Source organism: Ascaphus truei, chromosome 7, assembly GCF_040206685.1.
Source record: "Ascaphus truei isolate aAscTru1 chromosome 7, aAscTru1.hap1, whole genome shotgun sequence".
NCBI classification, from domain to species: Eukaryota; Metazoa; Chordata; class Amphibia; order Anura; family Ascaphidae; genus Ascaphus; species Ascaphus truei.
This window is the reverse complement of record NC_134489.1, coordinates 99,434,780-99,459,512: the sequence shown is the minus strand read 5'-3', so window position 1 is coordinate 99,459,512 and position 24,733 is coordinate 99,434,780. Positions and strand designations below refer to the sequence as shown.

Below are 24,733 nucleotides of genomic sequence, written 5' to 3'. Positions count from 1 at the left end.
TTTTATTTGATTTCTATAGCAAGTTTTAACCCACCTCCCCAGCAGTGCTAATTTTTTGCAACACTTTCCTGTTTGGAATCATTTGTTGCCAATGTTTCCAGCATTTTGAGCTGCAAACTTTAACAATAGATAATGTTACCTTAGTAATATAAGGATACATTGTAGCTGCAGAGTAAGGCTTGTTCTATAGAATGTGCGCGCACCTGTGCGAACGTGCGTGCACGTGACGCACACTTTTTGTGTGTACAGTGCATGATGCCGGGAGCGACAGGTTTGCAGTGTGTGTGTGTGTGTGTGTGTGTGTGTGTGTGTGTGTGTGTGTGTGTGTGTGTGTGTGTGTGTGTGTGTGTGTGTGTGTGTGTGTGTGTGTGTGTGTGTGTGTGTGTGTGTGTGTGTGTGTGTGTGTGTGAATATATATTTATATGTATATCTAGATTGTGTGTTGTTAATTTATTATATATATATTTTTTTTTAAAAGACACGTTGTGTAAAATAAGAATAAATTATTTATTAACATTGTGCACACACACATGCATACACACACACACACACACACATGCACACACATACACACACATGCATACACACATGCATACACACACACACACACACACACACACACACACACACACACACACACACACACACATGCATACACATACACACACATGCATACACACACACACACACACACATACACACGCATGCATACATACACACATACATACATTACAGCGGCGGTAGCGGTGCGAATACTTACTTTTCCAGAATTCCCCGCTATCGCCCGGCTCCACGCTCCCTGCCGTGCGCGCGCAGCCCTAGCATACAAAGGCTGGCTAACCACAGCCAACTATAACTGCCATGCGAGCACACGCGGCGCAACGCGCCCCCAGTATATTACGGGCCTAACACTGACTGAAGCGGCCATTATGTTAGGCACACAATCAGGATTGTGACAGATTTATAACAGGTGCACCAAACGACTGCCAGCTTAGGTAAGGATGTAGAATGATACATTTGTCACAGGCTTTACATATACAGATAATACAAAATAAAATAAAAACAACGTTGGAAATGAGTATTGCTGCTTTACAGAACAATATTGTTTCACAGATAACCTCTCCGTTGCTGTTTTTATGGGTAAATATGCCGTGCAGCTTCTGCAAATGGTGTTTAAAGAGCTCTGCTTCTTAAAAAAGCACATGTTGCTGTGAGAATTTCCCAGGCCCCCAGCATGTCCCTGAGTCAGGAATCCTAATGAAGCTGAAGTCATTAAATATGACAGTTTTACACCGTTAATGTGCTACACCGTGTCCATCCTCCGTAATTAACCTGCACCCATCCTGCAGACCTGAGTGGACAGTGGGTCTTCAACACAGAGTGAGCTACTGCTCAGAGCCACTGATTGAGCCATCTGTGCTGAAGCAGGGATATCCTTACAACCTGACCAGTTGGTGGCCCATGAGGACTGGAGGTGGCTGCCCCACGTCTAACAAACTGGCATCAGGTGACAAACTGGGGGAGTGTCTTCATTTTTACTCAGGTACTAAAGGACCCAACAATAAATCAATGTTATTCGAGGGGCAAACCTGCCCGTAATATGGAGCCCACAATTTAATGGAGCCTTGTTGTGTAGGAATAAATATACAATACACGGTGACGTGGTTTTGCTTCCCGTGAGACCTAACTGTATGGCATGTCAAGCCAGCAAGAGAACAGGTCCGAAAAGATTAAGGAAAGTAAAGAAGGCATCAAGAGATCCAGACTAAAAGCCCCAATAATCTTATCCACCTCAAATAAAGCACGAAAGAAATGCAAGACCTTCATTGCTACACAGTGCTACACACACACACAATGGTTGGATGCTTCGAATTTGATACACTCCTATAAGATTCACACCTAATGACAATATTTACCTGCACAAGCAAATTTCCCCTTCCCAGGCAGTCCTTAGCTGTGTTTGAACTCTGACCTGCTCCACTGTGCGCCAGATAACACTGTGTAAACAATTATATAAACTGGGTGTCTCTTTCTGTTTGTAGAACAATCATTAGTTATTAGGCAGCTGATAAAAAAACAGCTTGTCTGTATTGATTGCCAGAGTCTAAGGCCTTTATTAATTTAGCTGTGGCTGGCTCTGTCCATGTAGCTGCCTGCTGATCTCTGGCTTCATGTGCTGGCTCTCTCTCTCTCTCTCTCTCTCTCTCTCTCTCTCTCTCTCTCTCTCTCTCTCTCTCTCTCTCTCTCTCTCTCTCTCTCTCTCTCTCTCTCAGATCACTTTGGGAAGGATTCATAACCATTTTGCATTGGAAAAATGTGTCCACTAAAACATGCTATTTTCTTCTACAGGAACACCGGTACGAAACAGCCGCCATTTTCCCTGTGCTTCCCTTTCCAGACTCAAAGCTACGCTGATGCTCTTTCCGGGTACCACCTTATACTTGTGCGCACCTTGTTAAATCTGCTCAATGCTGTCTCCTTTCTGTCTCACTTGTCTCTACTGCCTTCTCGTGCCTAAAACCGACGTATTTCAATGGCGCAATGCACTGTGGAGACCAGAATATTGTGTACCAGTTAGCACAGGCCGTGTCTGACTTTTGTACTTTAACAAAAGAAAAAAACTGAGCCACAAACTGCAGAATTTGAGGCACCTGATTACATGTGCGTGGCGCCAGTTCCCAAATCCCAAGCCAGTGCACAAAGAGCAAGAGAAGTGAGAAATGAGCTGCTGCAGTAGCGCACGGGGGGCCAGTCATGAAGTTCCAAGGCGACCAATCGTAACACTCCTCCTGACTTCTTTCAGAGTGAATTCAATAAGAGATGCAGGATAAAGATGCCTATTTAGGCATCAAATGGATGTCACAAAGGGCAGCTGTACCTCTTATATTCAAAGCTACAAAATTCTTCTATATGACATTTGTTTGCAAATAAAAAAAGAAGTATAATAAAACCCATTTTATGGCCAGTTATTTCAGATTTTGTCCTAAAGGTTACTAGTGTTTTGCGAACTGGAAAAATAAACATTTCTTATCTTCTTTCAACAGAGTTTACAGAAATCATAACCGTATTAATAACTGGTGTTAATACCGCGCGGCGTCGTGTTTTACTGACAGGGAAGAAAAGCAATAAGCTAAAAGGCAACTGTGGCTCTTTGCTCAGCGATTATTTTAATCATTAAACCAAACAGTTCAACTCTGCTAAATGTAGCGTCGTATGCGGCTAAGTAATGAAAGACACTATTATTAAATACCATTCTGCAAATTAAAAAAAATAATATGATATATATATAATATATAGCAAGGAACAGTGAGCACTCCGTCAGGTCAGTCAATAGGGTGGGTGCAGATCCTGTATAGTAAAATAGGCAATACGATACCGTGTTGACGAATATCAAAGGCAGCACTCCAAAGGTTGGTCAAAAAATAGATTGTAATTAACAAGACATCATTCCAACCTTTCGGTCCGTGTGCGGGACCTTTATCAAGGTGATGCCCTTGATAAACGTCCCGCACGTGGACCGAAACCTTGGAATGATGTCTTGTTAAATTACAATCTATTTTTTGACCATCCTTTGGAGTGCTGCCTTTGATATTCGTCAACACGGTATCGTATTGCCTGATATGAATATATGTATAATATATATATATATTTCTTTTCTGTCTTATATGTGCTTATTTTAGTATATATATATATACTGTACATACATACATGAACACACATACATATATATATATATCCAAGAAGAAGCTACGTACTCGGCGAAACGTACGTCGGGGTGTTTCTGTTCGTAAAGTTTGCTGAGGTTCCCCCCATCTGACTGCCAGGCTCCATGAAAACACAAGGATTTGTGTGTATTCAATCCCCCACTGACACCTGCTGTGACTGCGCGCTATGAGAGGAGAAGAGAGGATTCTCCGTGCTCATTCACTTTTTGCTTTACTTATGTAGATGGACAAGCAGTTTGCTGAAAGCCATTGAAATGTATTAATATTTCAGTGATTACCTCTGGACTTTCTACACCGCAGGATCCGGATACGTATCTGACTTCCACTACAAACACTGTGTTGCTTTTCACGGACTAGTATGGAATTTTTACTTTTTTCCATATAGGGTTTGTAGTTACAGATCTCAACCTGTCTCTCCTTCTACATTTCATTAACAGGCATATGACCCCATATACATTATCTACACACATTTATTGGTCCTATTGCATATCTGAGGTGTGTATTTTCAGGGGATGTCTTGCCAAGGACAGAGTTTCTACACCGGCCAGCGGTGCCTTTAGGGGGACGGGTGAATTACATCTTTCACCTGGAACCATTGAGATAGTTGTGTTACGTTTCATGCATTAGTTTAGTGAATTACTTGTCTGTGTGCCTTGGTTACATCTTCAGGTACATTCATTCTTTTGCATATCAACTTTATTTTTCAGGCAGTTAGTTTTGGTATTAGGGGCTCACATCAGAACTTTTTTTTAAAATATGTTGTGTGTGCTTTAGATACTGTTTTTAATACGTTTAATTATTTTGGATACGCTTGAGTGCTTCTATTAGGCATATGTTTGTTTCTTGTTAATTATATATATATATATATAAAATATATATATATATATATATATATATATATATATATATATATATATATAATAACTAAGTGCGCAATTAAAACACTATAATCAGACAATGTACCATTAAATGCTGCCAATGTGTTAATACTATACACAATAGTAATGGAAATATAGACAAGAGAGAAAAAACACAGGCGCAAATAGTGATAAGTGAAAACCGTTGCAAAGTATCAGGGAAGAATTAATAGCATATGGACGAAACCAATGAAGATGAATAAAGGAGCAGATAAAACAGACATGTAGGATATCAAGATCCTCTCCTCACTGCTGATCTGTATGGCGGCTGGTTCGTTCTGGCTCCACCTGGAACTCAGAGACTCCACACAGGCTCAGATGTGTCTGCAGCTGCCTCCAGTGTTGTCCTGGCTATGCCTCCAGTCTGTGATTCAGTTGGTCAGAGAAGGTAGTGCTCATGCCTTGTGTCAGTCAAAGGCACATGGGTGGGACTACTGGATCTGCACTAAAGGGATTACCTTTTCCTGTTTGGTGGTTCCTCTCTAGCTTTGAGAGAGATGGTTCCTCTGAGTTCAGAGAAAGAGGATGGTGGGTTCTAATTAAGCTGCAAGGGCTCTGGTAAGCTGAAGGCTCTCCCTTAGGCTGCGTCCATAGAGATGGGAGCAGTGCTGAACCGCGCTGACGCTGAGGCTCGCCTGCTGAAGCCTGTGCGACTTCATGCACATGCAGACGAGCCAGCGGGCGTGATCGGGAGGCGGGGGGAGGCTGAGGGAGGCAGGGCAGTGACGTCAATCGCCCGCGACGCACCGACGTCAACGTCACTGCGCCGTGACGTTGACGCTGCTTCGCGCTGATTGGATGTTTTCAGCCGACAGCGTGCTGAAAAACAGCTTGGCTGTCGGCTGAAAAATCCAACTCGTCAGCACGCCTGCGGACGCTCGTGTGAGCCCCCTCTAAAGACATACTCATTGAGGATGCCGGGGCTCAGCGCGGAGCGTCCGCACGTCTCAGCGCGGCTTGTCCTTCTATGGACGTGGCCTTAGGAGAGAGGGGAGATGTTCTCTTGCTCCACACAGGAGTAAGGGAAAGAAAAGGGACAGATCTTATATTGGACAAGGAGTGTGTCTAGAAATCATCCTGGTGGTGAACACCCTTTTTAGAAGTGCTGTGTGCTGTGCATATACTGCTATTGATCAGGACAATAAAGAACCCTTTGTTTTACCTCCTGCCTGAGAGTGGAGTATATTGGGAGGAGAGGGAGATAACTCTCTTGCAGATACTCCACCCCACACAACTGGGGGCTGCACAAGATGGAGGCGCTGCACCATTGAAAAGAATTCGGGCTCAGTCCCAGAGAAGCCTGTCCTGTTGTCCCCATGATATCACGGGAGACCCAGGCCCTCCTGTTACCAGCAGGTATGAACCACCAAAATCCCTGTAACCAGAGTGAGAGTTCCCTGAGGAGGCCAATATGAGGTTGGGACAGGGAGGACCCGTTACATTAGGATAAACCAGCAGAAAACGTAGTAGACTCATGTTACTGTATATAGGAATGGAATTTTGGTTGATCATCCATACAGACAATTACAGATGACGAGAAATTATTCAGAGTTACACTAACAAAGGGAGAAAGATTGGTGATCAAGACCTAAAAGGTCAGGTTTAGCTAGGGTTTTACCTTTTATGGGTCATATTTTATACAGTAATTTGGGGCATGCTTCAGGCTATGAAGAATTACACCCAATCAGGCTGTTTGGGCCAAAATTCCCTATTGACTTAAATTGACTATGAATGGATCACACAATGTGCCCAATGGATCACACAATGTTCCCAATGGATCACACAATGTGTCCATGGATCACACAATGATCAACCAAACAGTATGTGTAACAAATAAAGACACTTATAGTAACACTACACATTCGCTACGCAAAGTTCATTCAGTACACGCCCACAGTACACAGAACATCTGTACCGGGCAAACTGAGTGGTCATAGGTCCCAAACCTGTGAATAATACCATATTAGATAATCTTTATATTATTATGTATACTCTTAAATGGGCGTTTCCACCAATACAGATTTTTGATCTGCGCAATTTTCTAAAAGAACCTGAGGCTCACCCTGGCATTCTCCAGTCACTGAGGCTCACCCTGGCATTCTCCAGTTACTGAGACTCACCCTGGCATTCTCCAGTCACTGAGACTCACCCTGGCATTCTCCAGTTACTGAGGCTCACCCTGGCATTCTCCAGTTACTGAGGCTCACCCTGGCATTCTCCACTCACTGAGGCTCACCCTGGCATTCTCCAGTTACTGAGGCTCATCCTGGCATTCTCCAGTCACTGAGGCTCACCCTGGCATTCTCCACTCACTGAGGCTCACCCTGGCATTCTCCAGTTACTGAGGCTCACCCTGGCATTCTCCAGTCACTGGGGCTCACCCTGGCATTCTCCAGTCACTGAGTCTCACCCTGGCATTCTCCTCTCACTGAGGCTCACCCTGGCATTCTCCACTTACTGAGGCTCACCCTGGCATTCTCCACTCACTGAGGCTCAGCCTGGCATTCTCCACTCACTGAGTCTCAACCTGGCATTCTCCAGTCACTGAGGCTCACCCTGGCATTCTCCACTCACTGAGTCTCACCCTGGCATTGTCCAGTCACTGAGGCCCACCCTGGCATTCTCCACTCACTGAGGCGCACCCTGGCATTCTCCACTCGCTGAGGCTCACCCTGGCATTCTCCACTCACTGAGGCTCACCCTGGCATTCTCCACTCACTGAGTCTCACCCTGGCATTCTCCAGTCACTGAGGCTCACCCTGGCATTCTCCACTCACTGAGGCTCACCCTGGCATTCTCCACTCACTGAGTCTCAACCTGGCATTCTCCAGTCACTGAGGCTCACCCTGGCATTCTCCACTCACTGAGTCTCACCCTGGCATTGTCCAGTCACTGAGGCCCACCCTGGCATTCTCCACTCACTGAGGCGCACCCTGGCATTCTCCACTCGCTGAGGCTCACCCTGGCATTCTCCACTCACTGAGGCTCACCCTGGCATTCTCCACTCACTGAGTCTCACCCTGGCATTCTCCAGTCACTGAGGCTCACCCTGGCATTCTCCACTCACTGAGGCTCACCCTGGCATTCTCCACTCACTGAGTCTCACCCTGGCATTCTCCACTCACTGAGGCTCCCCCTGGCATTCTCCACTCACTGAGGCTCACCCTGGCATTCTCCACTCACTGAGGCTCACACTGGCATTCTCCGCTCACTGAGTCTCACCCTGGCACTCTCCAGTCACTGAGTCTCACCCTGGCACTCTCCAGTCACTGAGTCTCACCCTGGCATTCTCCTCTCACTGAGGCTCACCCTGGCATTCTCCACTTACTGAGGCTCACCCTGGCATTCTCCACTCACTGAGGCTCAGCCTGGCATTCTCCACTCACTGAGTCTCAACCTGGCATTCTCCAGTCACTGAGGCTCACCCTGGCATTCTCCACTCACTGAGTCTCACCCTGGCATTGTCCAGTCACTGAGGCCCACCCTGGCATTCTCCACTCACTGAGGCGCACCCTGGCATTCTCCACTCGCTGAGGCTCACCCTGGCATTCTCCACTCACTGAGGCTCACCCTGGCATTCTCCACTCACTGAGTCTCACCCTGGCATTCTCCAGTCACTGAGGCTCACCCTGGCATTCTCCACTCACTGAGGCTCACCCTGGCATTCTCCACTCACTGAGTCTCAACCTGGCATTCTCCAGTCACTGAGGCTCACCCTGGCATTCTCCACTCACTGAGTCTCACCCTGGCATTGTCCAGTCACTGAGGCCCACCCTGGCATTCTCCACTCACTGAGGCGCACCCTGGCATTCTCCACTCGCTGAGGCTCACCCTGGCATTCTCCACTCACTGAGGCTCACCCTGGCATTCTCCACTCACTGAGTCTCACCCTGGCATTCTCCAGTCACTGAGGCTCACCCTGGCATTCTCCACTCACTGAGGCTCACCCTGGCATTCTCCACTCACTGAGTCTCACCCTGGCATTCTCCACTCACTGAGGCTCCCCCTGGCATTCTCCACTCACTGAGGCTCACCCTGGCATTCTCCACTCACTGAGGCTCACACTGGCATTCTCCGCTCACTGAGTCTCACCCTGGCACTCTCCAGTCACTGAGTCTCACCCTGGCACTCTCCAGTCACTGAGTCTCACCCTGGCATTCTCCTGTCACCGAGGCTCACCCTGGCATTCCCCAGTCACTGAGGTTCACCCTGGCATTCCCCAGTCCCTGAGGCTCACCCTGGCATTCCCCACTAACTGAGTCTCACCCTGGCATTCTCCAGTCACTGAGTCTCACCCTGGCATTCTCCAGTCACTGAGACTCACCCTGGCATTCTCCAGTCCCTGAGGCTCACCCTGGCATTCCCAAGTCACTGGGGCTCACCCTGGCATTCCCCAGGCACTGAGTCTCACCCTGGCATTCTCCAGTCACTAAGGCTCACCCTGGCACTCTCCAATCACTGAGGCTCACCCTGGCACTTTCCCGTCACTGAGGCTCACCCTGGCACTCTCCTGTCACTGAGTCACACCCTGGCATTCTCCTGTAACTGAGGCTCACCCTGCATTCTCCAGTCCCTGAGGCTCACCCTGGCATTCTCCAGTCCCTGACGCTCACCCTGGCATTCTCCAGTCACTGAGTTTCACCCTGGCATTCTCCAATCACTGAGTCTCACCCTGGCATTCTCCCGTCACTGAGTCTCACCCTGGCATTCCCCAGTCACTGAGTCTCACCCTGGCATTCTCCAGTCCCTGACGCACACCCTGGCATTCCCCAGTCACTGAGTCTCACCCTGGCATTCTCCAGTCACTGAGTCTCACCCTGGCATTCTCCAGTCACTGAGACTCACCCTGGCATTCTCCTGTAACTGAGCCTCACCTGGCATTCTCCAGTCCCTGAGGCTCACCCTGGCATTCCCCAGTCACTGGGGCTCACCCTGGCATACCCCAGGCACTGAGTCTCACCCTGGCATTCTCCAGTCACTAAGGCTCACCCTGGCATTCTCCAGTCACTGAGACTCACCCTGGCATTCTCCAGTCACTGAGGCTCACCCTGGCATTCTCCAGTCACTGAGGCTCACCCTGGCATTCTCCAGTAACCGAGGCTCACCCTGGCATTCTCTAGTCACCGAGACTCACCCTGGCATTCTCCAGTCACTGAGGCTCACCCTGGCATCTCCAGTCACTGAGGCTCACCCTGGCATTCTCCCGTCACTGAGTCTCACCCTGGCATTCTCCAATCACTGAGGCTCACCCTGGCATTCCCAAGTCACTGAGGCTCACCCTGGCATTCTCCAGTCACTGAGGTTAACCCTGGCATTCTCCAGTCACTGAGGCTCACCCTGGCACTCTCCCGTCACTGAGGCTCACCTTGGCATTCCCCAGTCACTGAGTCTCACCCTGGCATTCCCAAGTTACTGAGGCTCACCCTGGCATTCTCCAGTCACTGAGGCTCACCCTGGCATTCCCCAGTCACTGAGTCTCACCCTGGCATTCTCCAGTCACTGAGTCTCACCCTGGCATTCTCCCGTCACTGAGGCTCACCCTGGCATTCTCCAGTCACTGAGACTCACCCTGGCATTCTCCAGTCACTGATGCTCACCCTGGCATTCTCCAGTCACTGACGCTCACCCTGGCACTCTCCTGTCACTGACGCTCACCCTGGCACTCTCCAGTCACTGAGGCTCACCCTGGCACTCTCCCGTCACTGAGTCTCACCCAGGCATTCTCCAGTCACTGAGTCTCACCCTGGCATTCTCCAGTCACTGAGACTCACCCTGGCATTCTCCTGTCACTGACGCTCACCCTGGCATTCTCCTGTCCCTGAGGCTCACCCTGGCATTCTCCAGTTACTGAGTCTCACCCTGGCACTCTCCAGTCACTGAGGCTCATCCTGGCATTCTCCAGTCACTGAGGCTCACCCTGGCATTCTCCAGTCACAGAGGCTCACCCTGGCGCTCTCCAGTCACTGTGGCTCATTTGTAGGATTAGGGTGGCCAGATAATTGGGATACAATGAAATGGCTGCTTGCTACTGCCATAGAAACGAACAGGATACTCTCACTAATCGTATGCATTCCAATGTCTGTGTGCCAGAATACTCCGTTAACCAAATATATGGGAATATTGTATCCTAACCCCTTCACTGCCAGATTGTTCCTGTAATGTGTGTGTTATTGCTGTATTCTCTTGTTTTCTTTGAAATAATTTATTTATAAAAAAAAGTCCATGCATTTTTTTTGGGGGGGGGGGAATATGTGAAAAGCCACAGTTAGGCCTTCTTAGTAGAAACACAGTAATACAGACACATATACCTCGGGATACATCTCGATTTTACACAATGTCTACACACATTTAATAATCTCATACAGCAAACAGATTACACATACACATCGCACACCATTTAAACAATCTCGGTGCATAATACACATCCCACACACACACACACACACGCCCTGACGACTAATCTCTGGTGAGACGAAAGGAGACTCCACTCATTTTATGATACTGTGCTTTGTGTGTGTGAGCTGAGAGCTCTTCATCCAGCCTAATTGGCCATGAAAGAGGATCTTCCCATCGTTACCATGCTCATGTTTTACAAGCTGCTAATGTAACAAGCAACTTCCCTTTTTCCAGGGGGTAGCAAGGCAGACACCAAGCCCTCACACACTAAGGAGACAGCAAGCTATTGTTCTCCTGCTGCCACACTCCAGTCTCCTGCTCCCTGGGGACAGTATTCATTTCGATAAGCTTAACGCTAGTCTTTCACAGGGCCTGCGACACATTGGTATGCAGCGGGTTACATGCTGAGGAGGCGAGAAATCAGAGATTCCATTTGGTGCCAGGATGGGCTGTGAAAAGTTGTTTGTGTTGCTACATATGATTGTTATACAGTAGAAGTGTTTTTCAACCAGGGTTCCTAGGAGCCCTTGAGTTACGCGGGCATCCTTAAAGGGTTCCCTACAGTTTTCAGGTCATTTGAAAATGTTACCAAATATTCCTTACAATGCATCTGATCTCAGACGCGCTATTAGAGAGGGTTGGGGTTCCTTACAATGCATCTGATCTCAGACGCGTTATTAGAGAGGGTTGGGGTTCCTTACAATGCATTTGATCTCAGACGCGCTATTAGAGAGGGTTGGGGCTCCTTACAATGCATCTGATCTCAGACGCGCTATTAGAGAAGGTTGGGGTTCCTTACAATACATCTGATCTCAGACGCACTATTAGAGAGGGTTGGGGTTCCTTACAATGCACCTGATCTCAGACGCACTATTAGAGAGGGTTGGGGCTCCTTACAATGCATCTGATCTCAGACGCGCTATTAGAGAAGGTTTGGGTTCCTTACAATACATCTGATCTCAGACGCACTATTAGAGAGGATTGGGGTCCCTTACAATGCATCTGATCTCAGACGCACTATTTGAGAGGGTTGGGGCTCCTTACAATGCATCTGATCTCAGACGCGCTATTAGAGAGGGTTGGGGTTCCTTACAATGCACCTGATCTCAGACGCGCTATTACAGAGGGTTGGGGTTCCTTACAATGCACCTGATCTCAGACACGCTATTAGAGAGGGTTGAGGTTCCTTACCGTGCATGTGATCACAGACGCACTATTAGAGAGGGTTGGGGTTCCTTACAATGCATGTGATCTCAGACGCGCTATTAGAGAGGGTTGGGGTTCCTTACAATGCATGTGATCTCAGACACGCTATTAGAGAGGGTTGGGGTTCCTTACAATGCATGTGATCTCAGACGCGCTATTAGAGAGGGTTGGGGTTCCTTACAATGGATCTGATCTCAGACGCGCTATTAGAGAGGGTTGGGGTTCCACAGAATTTCACACTATAACTATAAGGTTCCTTAACCAAAAAAAGGAAACAAAACAGCACATCTCCTATTAACCCCTTCACCTGATGCTCTCCCAGTTTCCTCTCCCTTCCTTATACTTGGCATCTACTAGGAGAAAAAGAAAGCATAGAGCCTTAGGCAAAGTGCGGCATGACTGCAAGGCCCAGGCCCCCACCCCCAGCCCACCTTTTCCTCCTGCCCCCTCCCTCCCCTCTTGGTCACCGGCGACACCCGGAGGGGGGAGGGGGGTGGCTGGAAGAGTTAAAGTCCGACAGTGAGGTTGCGGGGAGATCATGCTGCGCCCCTCACTGCGCTTTCCTGCCCTCCCGGCCCTTTTGGATAAATTCTGTTTTGTGAGTTTTACTTGTATTGGATATATTTATATTTGAGGTGTCTATTGGGGTTACGTTGCCTCTGTCGCGGTGGCTGTTTGGGGGGTAAGTGCGGGGTAACCTTGCCAGACGGGGCTCAGTTACAGCAATGCCTGGTGAGGGCATGGTGGGCGAGTGGGCAGAGCTCATTGTGCTTTAAGTACCTGGGGCCCATCTCGAGGCTGACTTGGGTCAGCTGAGCTGCTGGGACTTGGGACGGTCCCGGCTAACGGGCCATGATTTCAACGTCATTAGCCTTCCCTGTGGGGGGAGCGCTCTGGCAGGGTTATCCCCCCCCCCCCATTGCTGTATATAAATAAAAGCCGCAGCCATTGTACCTCCAGACCTGTGTGTGCTTTATTTGCTGAATGTTGTTGGGGGTTTGGGGGAGCAACATCGCGGGCTCTGAGGACAAGAGATTCCTCCCAGATGCTACACATGCCCTTAAGTAATATGATGTGAAGCAGCTCCCCAGTGCTGGAGAAGACTTTGGTCCTGTGAATGTTAATCACCACTCCAGCACTGGGAAGGGACTCAACAGTATTTTAAATAGGGGTCATTACGAGCCCCCTGTGATCTATATACACACACACACTCCCCCCTCCGCACCTCTAATTTTCACTTCTAATATAAGTGCAAGCCTGCACGGAGATAATCAGGAGGGGAAAGCTTGTTATAATACATAGTATTTAATGATGTCATGATCGGTCACCTTCCTCTGTACTGCGCTATGGTATATGTTGGCTTTTCATAACAATAATAACAACCACAGGAAAAGTGTAAAGGAAAATTGAATCCTGGTCATCATCTTAATCCCATTCAGCAGTGAAGCGGTTAAAGGGCGGGTGAGGGTCTTGGGCACCCAAGTTATTTAGTGCCAACAGTATCTCTGCCAATGCAATAAAACAAAGAAAGGAGGCGCTTACCTCCTGACAGGCGGCCGGCACAAAGAAGGTACTTACTGAGTAATTTATTGCTGCTTATCCCATTCAGTTTTAATTTATTGAAATGTCCTTGAGGAAAAAACACTGACACAACAACACTGAATGTCAGCTCTTGAGGGTAGGATGGCTCTAAAAGGATGTTCCACCCCTGCTCTCCTCTCTGCACCTTGTAGGAATGACAGTGTTATCTCGCATATATTAGCACTGCAGAGATGTTCTGCACCTTATTTATTTTCACACAGCCAAGCTACAGAGCATTGCACAGGTTAGAGCAGGGGCGGCCAACTCCAGTCCTCAAGGGCACCAACAAGTCAGGTTTTGAGGCTAACTCTGCTTCAGCACAGGTGGCTCAATCAAATACTGAGCCACCTGTGCTGAAGCAGGGATATCCAGAAAACCTAACCTGCTGGTAAGCCCTTGAGGACGGGAGTTGGCCACTTCGGGACAAGAACAATCCAATCTTGTTTTGCACCAAAATGCAGAGGAAGCGCAGGTGACCCGTCCCACATAGAGATGACAGCACCACAGTATTTAACCAAGGGCACAGATCGATGGGGCTGTTGGTTCAATTTCTGAATGTTCTCATATTATTATTTTTAAGGAATTTGTAAAGAAAAGGACAAAGCTCACTGCATGTGGTTTTTTTTTCTTCTTTTTGCAATGACACATTTTCACTGCGTTTTAAAGTAATAAAGAAAAAAGCAACTCACTGCTCCTGCCCTAATACGCCCCAATTGTGGCCCACTGGTGAAACATGTTCCCGCAGTGCTGAGTGTCAGTGGAAGAAAATTCCACTCCCAATCAGGTTTTACACCAAAAAGGAATGATCTCTTCATACAGTACAATGCTGCCCTCTCTCTATCTAAGCTAACCTATTTCTCCTCTCTTATATGTTCTCTGTCTTCCAATCCTTGTTCTCCACTTTCAACTTCCTTCTCTGTCCACCCTCTGCCTTTACAGCTCTAGAACTTGCCATATATTTAAAAGAAAACATTGTTAATGTAAGAGTAACATATCGCACTAGTCCGAGTCACACTAACATGTCCCTTCTCTCCGCCAAAGCTACGTTTGACTTCTTCTCTTCGGTCACGGAAAAGAAAGTATCCCACTATCTCTCCACTTCCTTCCTTCTGCAAACAGCAGAATCATAGGTTTCCTTACTAATCTTACTAGACTTCTCTGCTGCCTTTGATACTATCAACCACCCTCTTCTGCTCTATAATCGCCATTCAATTAACCTTCGTGGCATTGTCCTCTCCTGGTTCTTTTCCTATCTATCTGACCCTTATTCAGTTTTCCTTTGCTAGCACCTTCTCTTCTCACTTCCTTCACAATGTTGGGGTTCTCCAGGCATCGTCTCTTTACATTACTTCCCTGGACAGTCGTTTGCCTTTCACCATCACTACCACCTCTAATCGGATGACACCCAAACCTACCTGACTTCTTCTCAACTCTCTCCCTCTCAACAGACTTGTGTTACTAAGTGTCTTTCTGCTATTTCTCCTGTACCATTTTCTAATCAAATTCGAACCCTTTGCCTGATTTCTCTGCGACAATATCTAACTCCACTATCCTCCCGATACCACGAGACAGATCTCTGCGTGCCATACTTGACTCCTCTCTCTCTCTTTTATAACACACAACCAGTACTTCCCCAATTCCTGCCACTTTCATCTTCAAGCAGTGTTAAAATAGCTCCTTTCCTCACCATGCAATCCACCAAGCTTCTATTTCAGGCACTATTCATGTCCCGACTGGACTACTGTTACCTGGCCTCAGCCCATCTCGTCTCCTGCGACTGTTCCACAGCCAGTCCATCCTAAATGCTGCTGCCAGCCTCATCTACCTCACCAACCGTTCTACATCTGCAGTTTCACTATGCAAATCACTGCACTGGCTCCCCATACCAAGCAGAATCAAATTCAAAGTTGTGGTAATCACCTACAAAACTCTCATACAGTCCACCTCTACATTTCCAATTGAATCCAAAGTACTCTCCCACATTCAGTCTCCGCACAGCTCCTTACCTACGTCTCTCTTCTCTCTCATTATTTCCTAACAATCAGGTCTCCAAGACTTCTTCAGGACTGCGCCCCAACTGTGGAACTCCTTACCCTGCACCATCAGACTCTCCCTCACCATTCACACGTTCAAAAGTTCTCTTAAAAACTCACCTTTTCAAAGCGACCTAATACGCACTCTCCAAAAAGCGTAATGTTAATAATACCTGTACCATGCTGAGTGGTCTGATACCCCCACCTGTTCTTGTGTCATCGCTCTCCCATTCACTTTAGATCTTAAGCTTCTCAGAGTAGGGACCTTCCAATGCATCTGATCTCAGACATGCTTTTAGATAGGGTTGGGGTTCCTTACAATGCATCTGATCTCAGACACGCTATTAGAGAAGGTTGGGGTTCCTTACAATGCATCTGATCTCAGACGCGCTATTAGAGAAGGTTGGGGTTCCTTACAATGCACCTGATCTTAGACACGCTATTAGAGAAGGTTGGTGTTCCTTACAATGCATCTGATCTCAGCAGCGCTATTAGAGAAGGTTGGGGTTCCTTACAATGCATCTGATCTCAGACACGCTATTAGAGAGGGTTGGGGTTCCTTACAATGCATCTGATCTCAGACACGCTATTAGAGAAGGTTGGGGTTCCTTACAATGCATCTGATCTCAGACGCGCTATTAGAGAAGGTTGGGGTTCCTTACAATGCACCTGATCTTAGACACGCTATTAGAGAAGGTTGGTGTTCCTTACAATGCATCTGATCTCAGCAGCGCTATTAGAGAAGGTTGGGGTTCCTTACAATGCATCTGATCTCAGACACGCTATTAGAGAAGGTTGGGGTTCCTTACAATGCATCTTATCTCAGAAGCGCTATTAGAGAGGGTTGGGGTTCCTTACAATTCATCTGATATCAGATGCGCTATTAGAGAGGTTTGGAGTTCCACAGAATTTCACAATACAATTATAGGATTCCTTAGCAAAAAAAAGTTTGAAACCCCCTGTTATAGTAATACAGGAAACAAAACAGCACATCTTCTATTAACCCCTTCACCTGATGCTCTACCAGTTTCTTCTCCCTTCCTTATTCTTGGCATCTAAAAGATCAAATTCCTTTTAGATTGTAAGCTCCTCTGAGCAGGGACCTCATTACCTAAGTCCCCTATGCAAAGGGCTTAAAGTGGAAGCAGAAGGTAACAGCAAATCCTGAAATTGCAATAAGCTCAGAGCCGTCAGTAATATAACACTTTACATTTTAATTGGCGTTTCATAAGTAAGATAAGTATATTATCTGAGCAAATTTAAAGTGGGAAGCCTAACGGTAAAATGCTTGCAGAATGTACCGTGTTTCTTAGCAGCTCAGATCTAAGGAAACAATGCGGCAAAACTGGAACGGTTGCCGTGATCTGGTTTTAGGAAATCCCGGCGGCAGATTTATTTCATTTGGGAGAAAATGATAGGGAGAATAGAAGCGGACAAGTGCAAAATGTGTCACAGGTTATATAACACTGCATCATATAACTCCTCCTAAATATACGCCTGGGGACACTGGCGCTAATTCAGGGGTGCTCAGCTCCTGTCCTCAAGCCCCCCCCCCCCCCGAACAGGTCAGGTGTTAAGAATATCCCTGCTTCAGCACAGGTGGCTCAATTAGTGGCTCTGTCAAAGACTGAGCCACCTGTGCTGAAGCTGGGCTATCCTTAAAACCTGACCTGTTTGGGGGGTCTTGAGGACTTGAGTTGAGCACCCCTGCTCTGGTTCCTAATAAGCTTTTTTTAACCTCTTCACTACCAGAGAGGTTAGAAACACATAGGAAACCTACTTGGATTGTAAGCTCTTGGGACCAGTGATTTATTTTCCTGACGCGCTTATTCCCATTATGTGATAGACTATGTCATGTGTATTACTGCTGTAAAGTGCTATGTGCCTTGATGGCGCTATATATAAATAGAGATATACATGCATACATACTCTGGCAGTGATGTGGGTTACTAATAGAAGTCTTTAAATGTAAATAAGTCTCTGGGAAACATGTGGGCGTTTCACCGGTGAGACCGTGAGTCCCCTTCACCGGGCGATAGAGAGTAAAGGATTCTGAGAATACAAAAATATCTCATTTCAGGTCGTTAAGTGACTTAAAACGTGTCTGTACACTGATTGGTGAAAGGTATTACCCAGAATTCCTCCTGATTTGAACATTCTGTTTAATAAGTTCCTATTTTCACACAGCACCTTTCATTTCAGCCCGGTGATAAATGAACTGGTTTAATCCTAACCAAACAGAGGCAGAGTCCCTGTGATCCCTTTTGTGGAATTAACTTCAAAAGGGGGGTTGTCTTCTGCTAATATGATCATATAATGTCTTTGCTGGGAGAGGATTCTAACCTGCAAACACCAATCCTACTTAGCTAACAAACACTAAAACGCTTCTCTTTAGTTAATTTAACTGATTACGTTACGCAAATATACCTCTATATAAATACCTATATAAATATATACTTCTGTGTGTACACACAATCTGCACAGAGAGAAGTTAATTTGACAGCACACAGACTGGAGACAATAAGCGAGCAGGCCCGCCTATTCAATACGTAATGAAGCCATCGCTGCTCCGTTTGGGAAGATTTAAGCTCTATTCCTGAGCAAAGGGAACGCGGCTTTACGGCTTATTAAATAGGGTCATTTGTATTACAGAAATGGTGTTACAGCAGTGCTTTCCAACGTGTCCCCCGTCACTACGGACATACTTGAAAACGAGAGGTAACTCTCAATGTATTACTTCCTGGTAAAATATTTTATAAATAAATAATAATAATAAATAAATACCACCCAGTGGCGTTACTACTGCCTGGGATGACCTGGGGGGGTGGGGGACCCCGAAGGGAGTCGAGACCTTCCCTCCCAACTTGTGATGAACCCCCCAAGTTTGTCACAGAAGACCCGCGCTCTTCCTCGCGGCAAAGAAACTGATTGCCGGGGGAGAGCACGGGGCCTCTGTAAGAGATGCCCTTCTCCATCGACGTCACGGCGTCATGTGATGCCGCGTCGTCACGTGGCGATGTGACGTCACATGGCCACGCATTGCCATGACAACACACCGTCATGTATGGTCGTAATGACGCTGTGCCATCACGGGAAAAAGACCGGCAGGTGAAAGGCCCGGGCGTCCCTTACGCTGCAGTTACGCCACTGCCTCCACTCCCCTCCCCATGAACCCCAAAATAGACATGTTCTGTCTTTGGGCCCCCATTCTGTATTCTGTGCACAAAGAAAAGTGTTCAAGATTTTGGGGTTCGGTGCCTCCAAAAAAAAATCCATTGTAAAGAACCAGAGTAGAATATATTAGTAATATAAGTAATTAGTCATTCTTTCTGTCACTATTTTTAATCCCCTCTTGCTTTCTCTTTGTCATTTGATTAATGTGCCTTCCCTATTCTTTGCCCCTTTCTGTACCTCCCAGCGTCTCTGTCCCACCTGTCACTTGAAGAACTCATTGTAAGTCTCCTGTGCCCCCCAGGTTGGCAAACACTAAAGTTCATTCAGACCCTGAATATTTCAGTGCCTATGCCATTTTCAATACGTGGTGAAGCAGTTTCCCTGTGCTGGGGAAGATCTGTTAGTCCCATTACTTTGACCTGAACTCTTCTCCAGAACTGGGAAGCGGCTCACACAGCACGTTAAACAGAGGCTGATGTATCCGGATATATTGCAACTATGTACATCAGTTTATAATTTGGAGAGTCTTGAAAGTATCACATACCGGATAATATAATAGGATGTATCACATCTGCATCTCTAGCTATTATCTTTCTCTTTGCATTATAAAGTTATGGTATACTATCTGTCAAAAGTGAAATAAATAAGTGTCTAATGCAGTGTAGTTCAAGCAGGGTTCCTAGGAATCCTTGGGTTCCCTGGGCGTCCCTAAAGGGTTCCCTTCAATTTTCAGGTCATTTGAAAATTGGACCAAATACAGAAGAATTTACAATGCATTTGATCTCAGACGCGCTATTAAAGAGGGTTGGGGTTCCTTACACTGCATCTGATCTCAGATGCTCTATTAGAGAGGGTTGGGGTTCCTTACACTGCATCTGATCTCAGACACGCTATTAGAGAGGGTTGGGGTTCCTTACACTGCATCTGATCTCAGATGCTCTATTAGAGAGGGTTGGGGTTCCTTACACTGCATCTGATCTCAGATGCTCTATTAGAGAGGGTTGGGGTTCCTTACAATGCATCTGACCTCAGACACTCTATTACACAGGGTTGGGGTTCCTTACAATGCATCTGACCTCAGACACTCTATTACAGAGGGTTGGGGTTCCTTATAATGCATCTGATCTCAGACGCGCTATTAGAGAGGGTTGGGGTTCCTTACAATGCATCTGATCTCAGACGCGCTATTAGAGAGGGTTGGGGTTCCTTACAATGCATCTGATCTAAGACGCGCTATTAGAGAGGGTCGGGGTTTCACAGAATGTCACAACATAATTCTAGGGTTCCTTAACCAAAAAAAGGTTGAAAATCCCTGAACTAATGTGTCAATGCCCAGCACATTGTAATGCAGCCGCAAGCAGAAAATGCAAAGCATCTAAGCACATATTTTTGATTGCTGTGAGGGGTTGAAGCAGCAATAATAATTATTTTTCTCTTGTATAGCACCGACCGTCTACACAGCGCTGTAAGAGATATTTTGCAGGCACGACTCCCTGCTCCATAGAGCTTACAATCTATTTTTTTTTTACTTGTCCAAGGTCACAAGGAGTTGACACTGGGATTTGAACCAAGGTTCAGTGTCATTGTTCTCAGTCTTTACTCACTGAACCAATACTTCAACCCGCTCCGTGCCCACGTCAGTAATATACTACATCAGCGGTGCTCAAACGCAGTCCTCAAGGGCCACCAACAGGCCAGGTTTAAGGATGTCCCATCTTCAGCACAGGTGGCTCAATCAAAATGACTGATTGAGCCACTGTGCTGAAGCCGGGATATTCTAAAAACCTGGCCTGCCAGTGGCCCTTGAGGGCTGCGTTTGCGCACCGCTGCGATACATAATAACAAGGCCATTTAATAAGGCGTTTTACTGTGCAAAATGCTACAAGTGAACCCACTTACTTTAGTTAAAAAAAAGCAATTGTCAGCTGGTTACCAGTTAAGAAAAATATGTCTCTATCTCTCAGCTGCTGTATGTTGTCCGGTGCAGCAATCATACAAGTTTGTTTTTATGTTAATGAAAACGATATAAAAATACTACGTGATACATTATAAATGATAGGGAGTCAACCTTCTCCGTTGGTTACAAGAGGGGATTGTTAGGCTGTCCTCGGTTTGTTATAGGGGCAGTCCTTCCCCCCTACGACCACAGTGAGCTAATTGTTGTGGTGTGTTTAATGTCCAATGCAGGTTACTGGTGCAATTTAAAGGTATTTTTAAAACATGTATTGTGAATTTAATATAAAACTGTCCAGACCCATCCCAGTGTGTTATTTCTCTCCAGAGTTATCACCAACGAAAGAGGGATTTCAATCAGTAGTGCCCCTTCCTCAGAAACCTTGTATTAAGTTGCAGATGATGCATTTTCAGTCCCATTATGCCACAAATAGCTGTTTATTGCTTTAATGTTGCGGAAATCTGTCCTTCTTATTTACATGTTCACGTGAAATCCAGAATCCTCCATGTCCTTGAGATTCTATGGTTGCATTCCTGGCACCGGAAAATATTCCAGATTTGAAATAACCCTTTCACTGCCAAAGGGACCAACAGCCCTGCCCCTCTGGCACCGAAAGGGTTAAACAGTTACAGAAGATGCCCCATCTGCACTGCTTCATGTACCAGGCAGAACTGGTGCAACAGTAAGGATTAACCCATTGGTTGACAGAGGTGCTAGCAATGCATTGCCATGGCTACGCAACAGGTTGATGCTCCCTGGGAGCCAAACGGTTAATAATCTGTTCAGTGATTGCAATGTGATGTACGCTGTATCTTCTTCATTAAAAGCAGCAGGGCTTCTATTAAACCATCTCTGCAACCTTACTGCTGGGGAGTAAAGGAAGCAGAATCCTTTTTAGAAATGATGTTCAGTAAGTTATAGTGAAGTGGGCTGCCCTAAAAGCAGTCATAATACAAATATTTACACTAGCAGCACTCTCACCAAGCAGTGTATAAATTTGCTAATCATAATCATTACAGGCACTGCTGCTGCACCTGTACTACTGTACTGAGGACTGTAACATGCTTCAGTACAGGCAGCAAGCTGGGGCAGAGCTGCCTCGCTGAGGGGCTTTAAAGATCCTCTGCTCTGATTTCACCTCCGCTGGGACACTAAATTAAGACGTTGACACTTGTTTGGATGGATTATCCCAGCAGAACATGGGATGATCATTGTCTGAGTCCCGGGAGCCCTATTATAGGCTAATCCTCAATTACAGGCTTCTAGATAAATTCTCTCAGGTCAGCAGATCACAGCCTCCCCTCAAAGAGACATCAGGGACACATACCCCTCACAGAAACATCAGGGACACATACCCCTCACAGAAACATCAGGGACACATACCCCTCACAGAAACATCAGGGACACATACCCCTCACAGAGACATCAGGGACACATACCCCTCACAGAGACATCAGGGACACATACCCCTCACAGAGACATCAGGGACACATACCCCTCACAGAGACATCAGGGACACATACCCCTCACAGAGACATCAGGGACAAATACCTCTCACACAGAGCCATCAGGCACACATACCTCTCACACAGAGCCATCAGGCACACATACCTCTCACAGAGACATCAGGGACACATACTGTACGTCTCACACAGATAACAGGGACACATACCTCTCACAGAGACATCAGGGACACATACCTCTCACAGAGATAACAGGGACACATACCTCTCACAGAGACATCAGGGACAAATACCTCTCACACAGAGACATCAAGGACACATACACATACCTCTCACAGAGACATCACGGACACATACCTCTCACAGAGACATCAGGGACACATACCTCTCACACAGAGACATCAATGACACATACACATACCTCTCCCAGAGACATCACGGACACATACCTCTCACAGAGACATCACGGACACATACTGTACGTCTCACACAGATAACAGGGACACATACCTCTCACAGAGACATCAGGGACAAATACCTCTCACACAAAGACATCAAGGACACATACACATACCTTTCACAGAGTCATCACGGACACATACCTCTCACAGAGACATCAGGGACACATACTGTACGTCTCACACAGATAACAGGAACACATACCTCTCACAGAGACATCAGGGACACATACCTCTCACAGAGATAACAGGGACATATACCTCTCTCAGAGACATCAGGGAGACATACCTCTCTCAGAGACATCAGGGAGACATACCTCTCACAGAGACATCAGGGACACATACCTCTCACACAGATAACAGGGACACATACGCCTCATATAGATAACAAGGACACATACCACTCACACAGATAACAAGGACACATACGTCTCACACAGATAACAAGGACACATACCTCTCACACAGATAACAAGGACACATACCTCTCACACAGATAACAAGGACACATACCTCTCACACAGATAACAAGGACACGTACCTCTCACACAGATAACAAGGACACGTACCTCTCACACAGATAACAAGGACACGTACCTCTCACACAGATAACAAGGACACGTACCTCTCACACAGATAACAAGGACACATACCTCTCACACAGATAACAGGGACACATACCTCTCACACAGATAACAAGGACACATACCCCTCACACAGATAACAAGGACACATACCCCTCACACAGATAACAAGGACACGTACCGCTCACACAGATAACAAGGACACATACCCCTCACACAGATAACAAGGACACATACCCCTCACACAGATAACAAGGACACATACCCCTCACACAGATAACAAGGACACATACCTCTCACACAGATAACAGGGACACATACCCCTCACACAGATAACAAGGACACATACCCCTCACACAGATAACAGGGACACATACCCCTCACACAGATAACAAGGACACGTACCTCTCACACATTCAGTCATATTGCAGTTCATATGGAAGGGGCATTTAGGACACGTACCTCTCACACAGGTAACAAGGACACATACCTTTCAGTGCTGGTTGTAATTGGTGCCGAATAACAAAAATACACTCGCACAACTTTTTGTGACCTATCCCTCCCCACCTCCCCCAGGTACTGCCCCAGGTACTGCCCGGTACTCACTGTGCAGGTCGGGTCCCCTGTGCAGGAGAAGTCCAGCCCTCAGCCAGTGCTCCAGGGGCAGTGAAGCCGCCTTGAAGTGCTCGGATCCGGGGGCAGAGACCCCCGGGAAGCCGCTGTATGGGAAGGTTGGGTGCGCAGCCCCCAGAGAGGGCAGGTGATACAGGGGGGCCGGGTACAGAGTCAGGGCGGGCAGAGGCAGGAAACCAGTCTTGGGGAAGAGCTGTGAGACAGAGCCCAGGGGCGACTGGGAGACTGGAGGGTCCCTGCCCTGGTAGGGTGCCAGGCGGGGGCGCTCTTCAGCCAGAAGGGCATCAATCCGGAACTTCTGGGAGTTCTCCATTGCCTTCTGCATCAGGCCTATCTGCCTCGGGGTATCTACAGAGGTGGACGCTTTATTCCCCCGGGGTATCTGCTGGCTTGTTCTGCCCCACAGGAGGAGGGCGTCTTGTGTGGCCCTGGCTGAGGTGAGTTTCCAGGTGACAATGCCAGGGATAGCCGTGGTGGTGTCTTGTGGTAGATGGCTGGTATAGGTGGGACTTCGGTAGACCTGTGTAGGCTTGTTGGGTAAGAGGTGATCTGGGTTGTTGATGGGCACTGATCACTTCTCCGCCTGGTCGCCTGGTTCTGGGTTAATAA

The 24,733-nt window shown here is 47.0% G+C and overlaps 1 protein-coding gene across 1 annotated transcript in view; it reads right to left on the bottom strand.

Moving 5' to 3' along the window:
• LOC142498574 (motor neuron and pancreas homeobox protein 1-like) overlaps nucleotides 1-24,733 on the bottom strand; it is a 31,323-nt gene that overhangs the window by 6,229 nt on the left and 361 nt on the right. The window contains exon 1 of the mRNA XM_075606793.1: nucleotides 24,098-24,733. This exon is cut by the window's right edge and continues 361 nt beyond it. Within this exon, the coding sequence (XP_075462908.1) occupies nucleotides 24,098-24,449 (352 nt within the window). The 5' untranslated portion in view covers nucleotides 24,450-24,733. The remainder of the gene's footprint in view (nucleotides 1-24,097) is intronic.